This window comes from Podarcis vaucheri, assembly GCF_965113315.1.
Source record: "Podarcis vaucheri genome assembly, chromosome: 1".
Taxonomy (NCBI): domain Eukaryota; kingdom Metazoa; phylum Chordata; class Lepidosauria; order Squamata; family Lacertidae; genus Podarcis; species Podarcis vaucheri.
Genome location: NC_138759.1, coordinates 100,348,948 through 100,366,409, shown reverse-complemented (window position 1 = coordinate 100,366,409; position 17,462 = coordinate 100,348,948). Strand labels below are relative to the sequence as shown.

Here is a 17,462-nt window from a genome sequence, read left to right as displayed (position 1 = left end):
TGCACACACTCAAATAAAGCCAACCTTCGGGGTGCTATAAACGAAAGTGATTCCAGCTAAGCTGGGAACAGCCCTGACTAGCCCCACAATTTACAACAGGAGAAATGGGGGAAACCTTTTTGCGAAAGAAAGGCAAGCCACAGATACAGGGAGAATCTTCCCACAGGGCAGGGTAAGGGGTGGGGTGGGAAATTGAACAGGAAAAAGGGGAATTAAATTATTTAAGGGACTAAAGAGGATTAAAAGAAGGGGGAAATAAAGAAATGTAACCAGACAATGAGAAGTTTGCATCACTGTCCTCCAGACAGTCCAAGTGCTCCATGTGATCCGATGTCCACAGCGAAAGAGAAAGAGAAAGAGAAAGCTGTGGACCTTGCTTAAATAACCACTGATCCCACCCCTAACTTGGCAACATCAAATTTACCCCAGTAACACCATCCTCCAATCTGCTCCAGGCCCCTTGAATCTAATACTGCCTGGCAACCAAGTGGAGTTTTGTTCGGCCCCATCCGCAACACGTGCTCTCTTTTAGTGAGAACACGCTTTCCCTGCACAGACTTTTTTTTATTGCTCCCAAATTATGCACATGTTACAGCTCATCACTAAAAACTGAAATTCTAAACTTTCAAACATATGGTACTGTACATGTGATCATCTTCTACTGGGATAACCTTCCATTAAAGTGTTTTGTTTGTTTTTCTAGCAGGAATGACTAACAACCAGATACCTCAGCTACTGTACTAAAACTGTTATCAAGGGGTGTGCTTAACCTCTCAATAGCACCAGTCTGTTTCAGGTTCCCACATTAGTGCTCTCAAAGTTGCACTTTTATAATTTAATTATCATGCTCCAGGAACTAATACTCATAGAGCCAACAAGTCATACTAAAATATGGAATAACATGCTTTTTGAAAGACAAGTTCTCCTACAGTTTTTCTCATTCCTCAGAAAGCATGCACTTAATTATTGACAACCATTTCCATTTCCATTGTATCCATTCTTGAGTCAGCAATGGAATATTTTAGGAAGCGTCTTGACCGATACTTTTGTTGCATGCACTTCTCTTGCATCGTGTATAGACACATCGGCATCCATATTCCTCTTCCTGCCCATGTCAATTATTTGTGACTGGATTGTGCATTAAAAATTCTGCATAAATTACTAAATTACTTTACAAACCAGAAGTTCAATAAAATCACCAGTCAAAACGAAACAGCAGTCATTAGGTGATTAACAAACAAGTTAAAAAGAAACCAACTGATTTATCAGTGGCCAACAAAGGCCTCATAAAATAAATCTTCAAAAAAGAGAAGGTAGAAGGGTCTTTAATCTCTGATCTTTGCACTAATCACCACAGCACTAAGATTACAAATAAACCCTTTTAAAAAATACATTTTATTATTAAGACTTGAAACAGAAATCAACAATAGTAAATCATACTACAGCAAAACTAACAATACTAAGAAAAACCAAAACAGTCACCAGAATAGCTTCATAAAAAAACCCAAGGAAAGTATGAAGCAGAGTGGGAGGCAATAAATGAAATGTATAGGTACTCAAAGTATAAGTAGAGGGTTTTATCTCCCATTTTAGTGCTGTGTTGATTAGAACTAAGACTGGATCTTTTCTCTCCAACTTTAGTGCTTAGCACCACAGTGGTGAGGTTGGAAATAACCCCATTATTCTCTGAGTAAAAGGCAGCATTCCACCCGTATCCCAGCACTGGTACAAGTGGCAGGGGGGGGGGAAATTGCATTTTACTATGCACATAACTTTCCAGCTCTCCCCATCCCAGGGCTGGTGATGCTGATTGTGTAGACCTATGAGTGTGTGTGGGGGGGTGCGCAACGTTGTGTGTGAGAAAGACTGTGTGTGTGCTAAATGTGCATGAATGTGTATGGGTGGTGTGTGAGGGTGTGTGCATGTGTGTGTGTTGTCTGCATGTGCATATGCCTGCTGTTTCTATAGCTTGTATCCATACACACACATATAAAATAGGCTATGCCTACTTCTGGCCTTTGGAGGAATGGCTGAATGCCAAAAAAAGGTAGCTTCCCACTCCAATGTAAGCCCAAGTGTTAGATGGCATAAGGTGCAGCTGGCTAACAAAAATATATTCTGGAAACCAGCATTTCAAAATGTGCATTCTTACCTCTTGACTGCAAACCGTGACCACATGCTTCATTGACTCCTAGCACACCTTGTCTTACAGAATCTGGCACCAACACACACCAGCTCCACTTGTGGATCTTCCAGCTGGAATTGCAGCAAAAGAAGAGCTATGATTATATACTCTGATTTACTTATTTGTTTCAGAAAAGAACGATTAATTACAGTTTCTGATTCAGTCTCATTCTCCTGACACTTTAAACACCAAGTCTCTCCTTCTCTGAACATTGGCTGTGATGACTTGGGATGCAATGCAAAACGTTTGGAACGTACCAAGGCTCCTCTGATTGAAGCCTATATTTGCAATAAATGACACCTTATTTATCTTGTTACAGTAACCCATCCATCACTCTGTACCTCCAGCCATGCTCACCACTGGCATGCAGACCCTTGAAGGTGGTTCATGACAAAACATGTCCCTCAGGCTGGAGAAGACTTCTCACTCCTGCTATAGAAGGAGTGAAGGCATTCTGTTCTCTCATTCACTTAGGTGAAGAACAACATATATTTCTACTGGTTAAATGGGCAGGTTTGGACGTGAAAAAGTATGGCTTCATCTGCAGCAAACCTACTCCTCATGAAATCCACCTCCTCTCTCCTCATCTGCTGCTGCCATGACCAGATCTGAAGCTTTCAATTAGCCACAGCTCATTCTTTCTTCCAAACCTGACAAAATGTGGTTAATCTTGGCAATTGTGTGTTTTTTAAGCCAACCAGAACGTGAGTCTGCTTCAGCAAACCACAGTTTAGCTAAACGTAAGTATGCTCAAAAGCAGAAGCAAAAGCTTTAGATATTCTCATTGTGGCTGCCCTGGAAGAGGAGAGGGGAAGCATGAATCAGCCTTAGGCTCACTGCAAAATGTTCTCATCATGATAAACCATGAACCAGCTCAGGGTCATTTATCCATTTGAGCTTCAATCCAACAAAAGCATCCTTATTTGCAAAAGTATACAGATGAATGCACACAGATGAGTTCAAAATTGTGCTTTGGGTTTTTAAGCTCTTAGCACATGTCTAAATTTACACCAGGCTTAATTTAAACAATCATACTTTTTAAGATTTATGTGAATCACTTATTAAAATAAACGTTTATTTGGAGTGTTCAAACAGGCAATAAACATTTTTTCAATGATAAGATAGCTATGTTGTCTCAGTAGGTTAAGCAATGTGTCGGTATTTCAAAACGTGTTTTTAAAAAGATAACAACTAATTACAGAGTTTGAATTATACTTTAATTATTATTGTGGGGTGGAGCAAGTGGTCACATTGGATAAATTAATAACTATGGCTTTAATCCAGAAATTCTGTGAATGGAGTTTCATCCATGGGACACTCCCACCGCCAGAAAGCAGAGAGAAGGGGAAGAGATAACTTTTGCCAAATCAGACTCCTACTGCCGTACCATTGCCCGTCAAAAGCCTGCTATGGAGGGTTAGGGAATCCCCCAGGACAGCATAAGAATAGGAATGTACCCTGTGCACACCATAGCACAAAGACCACGGGGCCAAACACAGCCTCCCAATGTAACTCTCTAGACTTGACCCTGTAGGTAAGTGCAGAACCACTGAAGAACAGTAACCCCAATACCCAACCCATGATCAATGTTATCAAAAAGCACTGAGATATCAAGAAGCAGAATCATACTCCTTTCATCCCTGTCTCAATTTAACTCAGCCATCAGGACAACCACAGCTGATTTAGTCCTGAACCCAGATGGATCTACAGTACAGTGGTAACTCTGGTTGCCAACATGATCCGTTCGGGAGCCCTGTTCACAACATGAACAGAACGCAACCCGCATCTGCGTGTGCATGTGTCGCGATTCGTCGCTTCTGCACATGTGCAAGACGTCCTTTTGAGCATCTGCGCATACGCGAGTGGTGAAACCCGGAAGTAACTCTTTCCGGTACTTCCGGGTCGCCGCAGGATGCAACCTGAAAAAGCTCAACCTGAAGCAAATGCAACACGAGGTATGACTGTAGGTGATTTATATCTTCAAGGAACTCCTGCAACTCTCTCCTGTACTACTCTCTCTACCACTTTACCCCAGAAATGTGTATTTGCCACTAGATGCTAATTGTTAAAAACAATAGGATCCAGGTTGGGCTTTTCCAGGAGTGAACACGGTACCACGTGTTCAAGGGTAGCAGACACCACACCACCGCACAAAGTCAGAGGATTGATGTTGGATTCTAGTGCTGGTGCAATTTTCCCAAACTCAACATCAATGCGGTGATTTGCAGAAATCAGGTTAAACTGAACTACTGCTTTGTATCTGAAGATAAAAAGTATACTGAACAAGAATATCTGCCTTTGCAATGGAACCTTCCTCCATCTCCTCCTGTTGCCCCCGTACGCCCCCTAAAGCTATTATGGGTTTCACCCCAGCCCTCTGAAGCAGATTTGGGAAGGGAGAGAGCACATGGGGGAGTTCCTTGCGCAAATAGAAATTCCATGTTCTGACAAAAAAGAGTTGGCTGGATACCATCCTATATTTCCAAAAAGATATTAGTCTATTTTCAATGTCCCAATGAAAAGCAACAAACATGGATTAAATTTACTGGCTGTTTTGTGAATACAGTACTGCAACCCTCATATTTAGACATTCTTATATACATATGTATATATATAATACCTGTACACAGCACAAAGAGGGATGTCTTCACATTCCCTTTCTTCAAACAAGGTGTCTGGACATTCCTGTCCTCCATTAACAGCATCATGAATAATAATCCTGTAGCGGGACTGTTTCATTGCAGGAGCATTACCTGAGAAAATATTTTAAAACGGTAGCAAAATGTTGGTTTATCTTTCTTTCTTTCACAGTTAGGTAATTTCATGCATTAGTGATTTTGCCTTTGATTTGAAAAGTGTCAAACTTCAAATCCTGCCTTTGGTTACACTGAATCTAGTAAAACATATGATTTTATTTCCGTTTGTTACCAGGTTGAAAATTCTAGGTACAATCGAGAGAGAGAGAGAGAGAGAGTTGAAAAGGGTTAGAGATTAACAAACATGTGGCATCTAAAGCATCATATTCTTACACCAGTCTAACAGTCTTCTTACATGTGTGGGACAGGCCTTGCTCCTGTGGAGGGTTCAAGGAAAGATTAAAAACAAACAAACCCAGAACTGTGTTTTTTATACATGTGGATAGTAGTTGGTTGTTGTGGATTGCAAGAAACAGAAGGCACTTGCTAGGGCAGGGCAGCAGGTCTCCTTGGCCACTGTAACCCCTAAAGTGTTAACCTTGTTATCCTTCTATAGGCAATGATGATGAACCATCACATGATGTCAATGTATATTCATATCTAACATCTGTGCCACTAAGCATGGTGTTCTATACATGCTATTGCTAAACAATGCCATGCTACTTGAGAACTTGAGATATTTTCTAGACCTAATGAATTAGGATATAATGGACTCATTCTGCATATCCAGGGATTGTATGATTCAACTGTATGTAGAGGGCCTTCTCGGTAGTGACACCCTCCCTGTTGAAAACCCTCCCTTCAGATGTCAAGGAAAGAAACAACTATCTGACTTTTAGAAGACATTTGAAGGCAGTCCTGTAATGGGAAGTTTTTAGTGTTTCATGTTTCATTATGTTTCGATATATCCTGTGAACCGCCCAGAGTGGCTGGGGAAACCCAGTCAGATGGGTGGGGAATAATAATAATAATAATAATAATAATAATAATAATAATAATAATAATTCCTGCCTGTATGTTCCCATATGGATGGAAAATAGCAGGCAGTTCCTCCTAGGGGCAGGCACCCCCTTCCCATAACTATGACCTGCATGGTCAACTCTAATCCTCTAATTATGTAGGTTGTTCCTCAACTTGGTGTCCTCCAGATGTTTTTGGTTTTGCAACTCCTTTCAGCCCCAGGCAATATGGTAAATACTCACAGGTAATGGGATTTGTAGCTGAAAATATCTGGAGGGCATCAGGATTGGGCAGGCTGATCTAGATCATGCCATTTCTTAAAATAAGTTTTTATTATTTATATGGATTTTTACAGAACCTGACATGTCAAAACATTGCAAAAAATTGTACACAACTTTAACCATTTCAGCAATGTCATCAATTCAATCTAATACGAAGAACACTCCAAATTCATATTTTAAAAACTCAGTTATATGCGATCTAAACAACTTCAACCACTCATTGAGATCCACTCCAATTATTGTCGCAGATATGGGAAAAATACAGTATTCAACACAGCCATTCCCCCCCTCCTTCCTGCTTTAAACCGCCCAAATTTTCCAAACATCACTTTATTTAGAATGATGTTATCTCTCTTATTCCCAGAATAAGGCAGCATTTATTTATTTTTTGTTGAAGCTCTTTCAAGTGTACTAAGACAAAACAGCAGGTGTTGTGAATCTATGCTTGCATGCATTATTGGGTCCAGTAGGGAACTTAACTTGGCTCATGAGGACATTTTCCTGAAGCGATGCCCAGCTGCCCCATACCTGATGTCATATATGGTGCTTGATTTTAATGTTTATGAGAGATATATCTAACAGGAATCTCTACAGGCTGCTTTCCAATTTAACTTCTGAAGAAGATCTTTAAATGCAAATTGGCCAAAACATGTTGGTCTGCTTTGGAAATAACATCCATATCCACCCCACCCCACCCCCAGCATCTTGAGGCACATTGCTTTGTTTACCATACCTGAAGGAGCGTCTCCACCCCCATCGTTCAGCCTGGACACTGAGATCCAGCACCGAGGGCCTTCTGGCGGTTCCCTCATTGCGAGAAGCAAAGCTACAGGGAACTAGAGAGAGGGCCTTCTTGGTAGTGGCACCCGCCCTGTGGAACGCCCTCCCATCAGATGTCAAGGAAATAAGCAGCTATCTTATTTTTAAAAGACATCTGAAGGCAGCCCTGTTTAGGGAAGTTTTTAATATTTAATGCTGTATTGTTTTTAACACTCGATTGGGAGCCGCCCAGAGTAGCTGGGGAAACTCAGCCAGATGAGTGGGGTAAATTATTATTATTATTACCGTATTTTCCGCACCATAGGATGCACCGCCCCATAGGACGCACCAATTTTTTTGGGGGGGGGGATAAAGAAAAATATATACCCCCCCCTTGTGGGAACGCAGCTCTGCGCAACCTTCGGGAGCCCAGCGTGGCTTCGCGCCGGGCTCCCTAGGGTTGCACAGAGCTGCGTGAAGCCCGGGAATGCAGGAAGCTCTGTGCAACCCTCGGGAGACCAGCGCGGCTCCACGCCGGTCTCCCAAGGGTTGCGGAGAGCTTCCTGAAGCCTGGAGAGTGAGAGGGGTCGGTGCACACCGACCCCTCTCGCTCTCCAGCCTTCAGCGAAAGCCTGCATTCGCCCCATAGGACGCACACACATTTCCCCTTCATTTTTGGAGGGGAAAAAGTTCTTCCTATAGGGCAAAAAATACGGTATTATTATTATTCCCATTGAATCAATCACCCATCTCCTACTACGCTTCTGAGAAAAATCCCACCCCACCCTCCCACTATATATAAGGGTCTGGTGACTTCTGTTTCAGTATATCTGAAGAATTGTGCATGCACACAAAAGCTTATACCCAGCACAAACTTAGTTGGTCTCTATTGTGCTGCTGAACAATATTTTATTTATATCGCTTTGGATGTTCTTCTGTTTTTGTACTTTCCTTCCATGCCCTAGTGATGTCTTGTCCAGACTACAGTAATGCATGTCCTGTAAAACTGTCCTTGAAGATGTTCTGGCAGCTAGTGTAGAATGCTGCTGCCAGGTTGGTCAGTAGGCAGCCAAACGGGGCGGTGTGTCACTGCTCCTCAGAGCACTGCACAGGATGCCAGTGAGCTACTGCACCCAATATAAGGTGGTTGAACTAGCATGGAAAGCTCTAAATGACTTGGGACCCAAGGACCTAATATCAACCACCTTGGGCCTTCGGACTGGAAGAGGAAGCCGTGTTGGTGGTGGTGCCACTGTGTGCTGTGCTGTTGGCAGGACCTCTGCGCTTTGTTCCAAATTCTTGTTGTAAATTACTAGTTTCCACCTCTTTATCTCCTTAAGCAAAATATCATCTACGCGCATTTGTAGTGTATGACAACTCTTTGCAGAAAAGAGTCTGATGACATTTAGCTGAAGGACAAGCAATAGGTGGGAAAGTTGGACACCAATTCCCCAGTTCAGATTTTTGTATTTTATCTGAGGCAAAGGATTTGCTCCAATGCCAATATCTGTTCTGTTTGTTTGTTTGAAAGTTGCTTGCCTAGCCGCTTGTTATTTTGGCAGACATTTAATTTAATATCTGATATGTAAAACTGCCTCCTGCTTCGTCTGTGGCTTAGGCATTTAGTTACATATTGTCTTTGTTAAATAATCTCTCCTATTTAATTCATATGCATAGAACATGAACTGATTTCTAAACTTCCAATCATGTTGCATTTTTCATTGTGCAGCACAAATTAAAGAACTTCCAGTATAGCCATCTCAATAGCAAACCAAGTGAGCAACAAAATTCCCACAACTCAGTTTTAATTTAGAATCATATTAGAATGATAACTCTGCCAATGAGGTTAAATAATTAATTTGGAGGAGGTTTTTTATTTTACAGGATTATTTAATAAACAGAGTAATTTAGTAGTTAATTTATTCTCCTTATTCATATACAGTTTGTTGAGAGTACAAAAAGCAAACAACTAATTAAAGCACTATTCACGACAGGAAAAATCTGTCGAGAAAAACTTACTGTGTGTATTGCAATTTTTGTAGAGGCAGAGAACACAAGACCAAAGATGATGGGAACAATTATAACTTTCATGCAGCCAACAGAATTAGGCATTACTGTACAAAAATCAGGAGAACTTTCTGCATAAAGCATGTATAAATCTACTTATCTGGAAAAAAATATTATCTGATGTGCAAATCACATTTTAATTTGAGATGGAATGACTTGTATTTTTAAAAAAGGTGATGGTGGAGGGGAGAACAATATTGACACTACGTTTTCCTGAGAGTTGTATCTAAGTCATACTCAGAGTAAACCCACTAAAATCAATTATGATCATCTTAAGTCCATTGATCTCAGTTGCTTTATTCTGAGTATGACTTAGCTGGACTGAACTTTTCCTGTACTTTCAGTGCTCACTGAAAACCACATTTCTGATGGCAGTTTTGCTGTGAAATCTCAAGGGGAATGAAATGGCTATGGATTGTTTGATACTCAACACACTATATTTCTAGAATGCTTTGCCACCACCAACTCCACTTAGCATCGAGCTTCTGAGAAAGCCACTGGACACATGGGAAAACTTCCACTATCCAATGATTTAGCTCAAAGCATAGTTCTGTACTTTAGGAGATGGGAGGGGGAACCTGAATATCCTATCAAATTAGAACAAACAACAAATAGCCCTGTGCTGAAAATGAGCCCATATCTTCAAGGTCTTCAAACAGAATTTTCCAACTTTTCCAGATCATTGCTCCATAACATGCACATGACATTGAAGTCTGTGCAAAAGAGTGATGTGTGGCTATGCTGGATTTGGATTGAGCCACAGCCCAATTCAGATTAGGGCAATGGTTACACTACCTTTGCAAGCTGAAAACATTTAAGATTTGATCCAATGGGGAAAGCAGAGAGGAGTGAGCTGTTTTCACAGCAGTCCAGCTCTGTCTGTCTTATACTTGCCTACTTTTTTGTGTGTCCTTTGCATTTCAAGGAAAGTCTCCACTGCCACTAATGAAAACAGCAGCTTCAGAAAGGCTGTTTTCCATGGGAGGGAGAAAAGAGAGAGTTAGAGTCATTTCTCCACCAGGGATGCAACTTACCATCAGAAGGACAGAAATAGTTCCAAGGCTGCTCTGCTTCTCAGTAGCTATTTACATGTCGGGGTTGTTTGTTTTTTTAATTAAATCACATGCATGTTAATTTGACCCATAAATTAATATGTCTAGTTTGGCTCTAAATTGTGAATCTGTAGCCAGGTCCTTGTGTTCTTAACACATTTTGTGAAGGGTTTAGTAGACTGCAAGTACTGAGAAACTAATGATGAAAATGTAATATTAAAAAATCAGAGGCTGGGTTGAGTTTTCTGGCAAGTGGTACAGACCTATGGAGCTCTTCTCGGCTTGCAATGCTTTAGCTACAGTAGTGCGCATCAGTACTGCTGCACAAAAAGCCAATTCATAGGATTAAGGTGCTTGGTACATAGTATTGCTCACTACCTGAATCCAAACGAAAACAAAAGCTTATCACTTTATCTTCTGTGCTGATATGATAGGGATTGTTTATTTGTTCTGCCCAGAACTTCTTTATCCCTCTTTTAAAGCAGCTTACCACGTTGGCAGGTGGTAGGGCAGTGTGTCCATTCGCTGAAAGGGGTCACCACACAATCCTTCTTGCATGGCAGCAAACATGGGCGGACTGTGTCTGGCCGGGTGGATTCTGGGCACCTGAGAACAAAATTTTAAGTGTAACGTATGAGAACTGCCTTTAAGAAAGCCCCAAAATTATTTAGGGGGAAAATCTCTGCTGTGCAATAAAACAGAAAACTCCACACTATACACACACACTATACACAAGCCCTTACGTCTAAGAAGACACGTATAGGTTTTCATAGATAATACTAGAAATACATAAGCACAAGACAAGAGCAGCTGGAAAACAAAACACATTTTTTTTGAGAAATAAGCTGGAATTCGTTTAGCTGTGTCATACTTGGTGGCTTATTGAACAGATCATGGTTAAAACAAGCCATCACTTAACTTGTCTTAAAGGCAGCATAATCAAATCCAAACATATCACCCTCCTGAAAGTGTTCACATTGAATTTAATGCCCCCCTACTTTTCTGTGTCCCAGCTTTTAACATAAAATGCAGAAAACAGCCATCTCTTGCAGGTTCTTTGATAAAGAGAGGCTTCCAATAGCTGCTAATTTTTTTGATCCCATTCCTCCCATTTATACATCTTTGCCCTAATCTTTATTGCCTGGTAATCCTGGATGGATGGTTTCCTTCCCCCAAATCTCTAATATAAAATACAAATAAAATTTATATGTCAGCAATCCCTAATTTGAATTATGAGAGGGAGGTAAAAGGGGCAGTTCTATATGCTGTGGAAGATCAGCTGTTCTAAATGGGATAGTAAAACAAAGGAGAGGAAAGAATGAGCTTTTCACAGTCTTAATTTCCATGCAGACAGATTGCTTGAGAAACACCCACAAGTGAAATATAACTTCCAAACCAATCAGTACCTTAATCACTGACAGTTTTCAAAGTATGGTAGGAGTTAAACATAGGTCACAAAGCTGCTTTTGTGAAATATTTAATAACATCAAACAAAAAGTTTTTAAAATTAATCCAAGTGAAACAGTGAAATGCATTGTTTTAATAAGTGTGTATATTGTTCTCAAATGAATTCTTGGTATATAATGCATTTTTGTTTCCATTATCTCTTTGAAATTTATTTCTAGGAACTGTTCATTTTTCTATCCACTTGGAGGTCTGTAAAATGGAAAATGAATTTAGCTCCCACCTCCTTCAAAGTAATAGGAGCGAAAATCCACATTTCATAACTTCAGCAAAACCTAAATTGAATATTTATGCAGATACATAAATCTTCTTCTCAAAGTTACCCTGCGGTTAAGCACTTCCCATAGCTTTTAGAGAATCACTGGAAGCTCAAATTTTCATAAATAGTCAAATGCAATATAATAAGCAGGTCTAGTCACAAACAATTTTCCTGCTCATTATTATGATTAAATTCAGAAACCTATACTTTGAAACCACGAGTCTCGGGCAGCCTAAGCTTTCAATGAGTTAAGGAGGATAAAGGACACAGAGCTTACTGATGGAGTAAGGGCTAAAAGTCTTATCCTGCAAAGATGTACATATTTGGTATGCAAAAGTCAGCAAACGAACTAGTTAAAGAATTGGTATTTTGTTTGTCAATACACTTTGCATTATAAGTTCTGGGGTATCTCCACTGTGGTCACCCTTCTCTTGCACATGTGCGCACACACACATCCCTAACTGTGATCATACAGCTATGATTCCACTATGTTCTGCTAATACTATTAGTCAAACCAGCTCATGGTGTGACCAGTACAAACCATTTCCCCCCAGTGAAGCCATAGTAGATTAAAGTTCCAATTTCAGAAATCTCAGTACTTGAAGTCACTTTGTGCTACCTCTTCATTACAAGGCAGGTTTGCATTCCTTTAACACTTTCTCTTTTCGATTAAACACTGTTCCGACTTTCAAGACTTACCTGAACACTTCAAAGCAGGGGCAGCCAACAAGATGCCCTTCAGATGCTGTTGGACTCCAATTCCCATCGGCCCAAAGCAAGTATAGTAAACCCAACAGGGATGATGGGAGTTGTAGTCCATCAACATCTGCAGGGCACCACCTTGGGCCATCACTGCTTTAGAGTGCCACTGAAGATCACTGTCCCTCATTTAGACTTCTACATAAGGGATGAAGAACAAAATATGCTTGAAAGAGTGTATGATGCAGCAAATGACAAAAAAAAACCTCATGCTGACAATTTTCCTGGTTATCAATGGGCACTAGACATTTCTTTCCTCAATTAATCTCATTAATCTAAAGAATTTTAATTAACTTTCAACGTAGCCTGCTCATTTTTAGCAGAATTGTTCTGAGAGATACAAGGATTAAAACTAGGCTGTCATTCTCCAGACTAATTAACAGTGCAGAAAGTAATTAGCAAAGTCTTGATTGTATGTATATATGTATGTATAGGGAAACAACTGTGCTTCTGACTTCTCTGAGCTTCTAAAGCAAAGCAGAAGGTTAAGTCATACATAGGGATAAATGTTGTTTAGAATAACACTATATATGTGTGTGTGTATTACTATGCTATAAATCAACATAGCAATGAACATTTCACCCATACCTTTCTTTAATGGGAGTCAACATATGCTAAATGATTCTCCACCTTTTTTGTGTTTTGCTGGGATAATTCTGCTAGTAGGGTGTAATCTAGACTAGTATGCAAATGTGCACACATTCTAAAGCTCAGGAAAACATTTGTTTGGTTGTTTTCTGAGGGGGGGAATCTCTCTCAGCAGTTGAGCTTACAGATCCCATCAAACAAAAACAAAAAACCAGTTTGAGGGGTTAGGTACAAGACCTCCTAAACGGATAACTCTGAAAAAATAGCCCATTTAGAGTGGAAGCCATTTCCCTTTCATCAATTCTTCCACCAGAATTAAAAATGTTTTATTTATTTATTTTTTACAAACCAGTAACTATGGAAGTTACAGCAGTAGATCTGCATTCCTTATAACATCCTCTGACTGCCTCTCCCCATATGAACTGATTTGGGCACTGCAATGATCATCTGAAGCCCTTCTTTGTGTACCGCCTCCACAAGGGGTCCAGTGGGTGGCAAAAATGGGAACAACCCATTTCTGCAGTGGCTCCCCATCTGTTGAATGCTGTCCCCAGAAAAGACTCGCCTTTGTTACATATATTTAGGCACCAGGAGAAAACATTTCTCTTCAATCAGATGTTTGGCTGATTAACATTCTATGTCTTTTGTGGGACGGGGGTTATTGGTTTGTATTGGTTTTTACCTTATTATGCATTTTCCTTTCTCAGTTTGTATGTTGTAAACCACCCTGGGATCTTTGGACAAAGGGCAGTATACAAATTTAAGAAATAATAATAATAATAATAATAATAATAATAATAATAATAATAATAATAATAATAATAATTTATTGTTCTTGTATTATCTATGTGTATTATCTTGTATTATTTACTTTTCTCAGTAGGAAGGCATTTGAATCTCCCTCCATTTTTAAAAAAAGTGCCAGAAAAGGGAACAGATTACATTAAATCATCAGCCTCTTTAAGTGAATGAAGTAGCTAGAGAGCTCTGTCTGTTTCACCTCTTGCAGCCTAGCTTAGTATTACCTTAATAAAAAAATTTCTTCCAGTAGCACCTTAAAGACCAACTAAGTTAGTTCTTGGTATGAGCTCATACCAAGAACTAACTTAGTTGGTCTTTAAGGTGCTACTGGAAGAAATTTTTTTATTTTGACTATGGCAGACCAACACGGCTACCTATCTACTACTTTGTATTACCTTGTTCACCAAACCCCAGAAGCACCCAACCAGTACAGAAAGAAGGAAGAGTCATGTGGTGGTGGTCTGCATACCATCTTAGCAAACTGACACTTCTATAATGACATTCTTAGGTCTGAAGGAAATTAAGTTAGAAGAAGACAAACCAAAGACTATGGATATGGTGTGTCTCCAGTGCCATGCATTTCTGAACAATACCTTTTGGCTGGGACCTGGCCAGAATTATTCTTCACACAGAAGACCTTCCTTGTCTGCATGCCCACTCCACAGGTGGGCTCACCATTCCAGTTAATGGTAGCATTCAGAGCTGTTACCAAGATGTTTTCTGAACAGGGACTCCATGTTGATGTTTCCCAGTAGATCTGGTTGCAAGCGTGCTCGTTGCATGTACGATATTCTTCTAGTGCATGATTAGGAGGGCATGACTTTCCACCTGTATAGGATGAAAGCAACAGTGTGTAGCAGTGTGTGTGTGTGTGTGTGTAAAACACTGGTTGCATTCCTGCTGCAATAAAGAATCTTCTAAGAACTAGTACAGGTAACTCCCCATTTGCGTGGGGGTTGTGTTCTGGGTTACAGTGCGCGTAAGCCCGCCCTATTCTGGGGCCAAAAGTGGTGCACATGTGTGCCTTGAATGTGGACAAAATGGAAGTTGCCTGTATTGCACAATGCTGTGTTCACTCACACACAAAAGGACAATTTCCCCAACTTATGATACTAGTTTCAGGATCCTATGACTTATAATCAAGTATCGCTCAAATAACATAATTGCCATTTATTTTATTTGAGCCATACATTATTATAAGTCATAAGCATCCACTCTGGAAGCCTATGCACATTGACTTAAGCTTCAGAGACACACGGCAGTGCTTTCAGTATTCCATGTACAGAGACCCAAAACTGGCTGCCCAACACAGTTCCAACATACAAGCTGACAAAGAGCACTGAGGTAGCAATGAGTAGTGATTACAACAGTCATGGTGGAGCTAAGCCTGGGATCTGAACATGTTAACACTACAGCGAGCTGCTGCCCTCAAGTAGCAGCCCTGGGATACAGGACCCGATGGATACTCTGTGGAATACTCACAGGGTCAGTTGTTGATTTTTCAATCCGTATGCTAAGTTACAAAGTGTAGCAGAAAATGGAGCCACACAGAGCCAACTTTGAATTTGGTATGAGTTGATAAAACTGAATTCCCTAGATGGTGATTAATTATAGTTCTATGAAATACCAAACATCAAAGAAACTTGGAGAAAACTATAGATGCACAAGCTTATCTTTACTGCCATTGCTTTCCTGAGGCTGCAGTGTTCAAATGACCATATAAACAATACCACCACCACTTACAACAAGGGGGGATAGTGAGGCAGAGACCAGCACCAAGTAAATTAAGTGCCTACTGAAACACAACCACCCTTTGTTCCGCATACTTATTGAAAAATTTAGTGATATAATTCCCATTAGTAAACTATAATTTCCAAGTTCTTCAGCTGTTCTTATGGAGGAGGGGGGAAAGTTCAAATTGTTAAATTTCATTCCCTAAGCTGCCCAGCTGATGCTATTTTGCACCAGCAAAGTGCAAACTGCATATCTTGTAGATGTGAAGGTACTATGTGTAGCCTTTTGCATAAAAATTAGGGAAAAGGTGGTCCAGAATGCCACCCAGAAGGTGTTTCCATCCCTAAGAATTCATCTTGAAAATGTATACCTATGAATCCGAAATGCCACAATCCAAAATGATGATAAGCATTCACCTAGGGGTTGTATAAATTTATAGTCCAGGGGTGAAGAAGCTGGCACCCTCCAGGTGTGGGATTCCAAGTCTCATCAGCCCCAGCCAAGATAGTCAATGACCAGAGAAATGATAATTTCATTTATGGATCACTTCCCATGAGGCATCCTGAAGCAACTCACAATATAAAAACATATAGTTCAGTTGATTACAGTGTGGTGCTGATAACACAGGTTTTATCCCCATATGGGACAGTTGCATACTCCTACAATGCAGCGGGTTGGACTAGATGTTCCTCAGGATCCCTTCCAACTCTACAATTCTATGATTCTATGATATAAAATAGTTTCACATTTAAAAAAAAAACAACAACAACCAATAAAAGCCCCTGATCTAACTAGCATTGTTCTGTTGGTCCACTTTATCAATACTTGGCAACACTGCATAAACTGCTTTTCATTGCTTCATCTAAACCTTCAAAGTCACTGTACTGTTTTCAGACATATTTGGGGCCATTAAAAGCTAGCACATTACCCTTCTCTAAATCCATAAGTAGAACAAACAGGTCACCACTGAAGTCAAATGGAATGATCTTGAAATTACATATTCCAGACTTTAATTATCCCATGCCCCTGCAAACCTATGAAATATTTAATGTGTAATTCAATATTTAAGTATTCCAATATGTGCATTCATTTTTTTAATGATACACTTAAGTTTCCACAGAAAAATATTTGGCCCTAGCTAAACACTGTTTCCTCCACTGTGTCTTTAGTTTGCTTTCTCGGATTTATGGCTCTACAGTTACCATCAATATTATTAGGAACATGCATCATCATTTAATTAATTTTTCTATGTAAATTTATCTGTTTAAAAATCAAATATTCTGATATATTAAAAAGCTTCATTAACTCATGATTTCAATGTTATCAGATACAATTTGGAAACAGAATGGATTAATGAATATTTGTACAGAGCTTTGTAGGTGAAAATTCTTTTCAAGTGATAAAGATTATTAATTACTCTTATTTCACTGGGGCTGGGGACTAATCCAAACAGTTCTCTAGGAAAATGTGGAATGATACATGACTTTGAGGAGGCACAACTCACAATCACTCCTCACCACACGACAATATACATAATGCTATATTTTTTTCTTTTTAAAAATGTTCATCTAATAATCCTAGGCATGTGCATTCATAACTTTGCTCTTTCCCAACTGCATTTTTGGGTGTTTTTAACTGATCACAGGGGGCCACTATTCAACTGCTAATGCAGCACCCATCTGCTGCTACGTTTTGAAGATTTTGATACTGGTGAGAGAACACGCTACAGTTATATTAAAAATAACACATTTCAACACATACAGCCATGAGGAAAGCTAAAGTATAAGGCAGAGTTTCCAGAACAGCTCTTCAAGTTTTTAACATCCACCTCAGATATTGTATTGTAGCATTCCGGCC

The 17,462-nt window shown here is 39.9% G+C and overlaps 1 protein-coding gene across 5 annotated transcripts in view; it reads right to left on the bottom strand.

The window, feature by feature from the left end:
- Positions 1–17,462, bottom strand: part of THSD7B (thrombospondin type 1 domain containing 7B) — a 633,259-nt gene that overhangs the window by 134,935 nt on the left and 480,862 nt on the right. For all 5 annotated transcript variants that reach the window (XM_082197355.1, XM_082197356.1, XM_082197357.1 and 2 more), the window contains 4 exons: positions 14,465–14,699; positions 10,491–10,606; positions 4,806–4,938; positions 2,153–2,256 (listed from right to left, as the gene is read on the bottom strand). In XM_082197355.1, the coding sequence (XP_082053481.1) occupies positions 2,153–2,256; positions 4,806–4,938; positions 10,491–10,606; positions 14,465–14,699 (588 nt within the window). The remainder of the gene's footprint in view (positions 1–2,152; positions 2,257–4,805; positions 4,939–10,490; positions 10,607–14,464; positions 14,700–17,462) is intronic.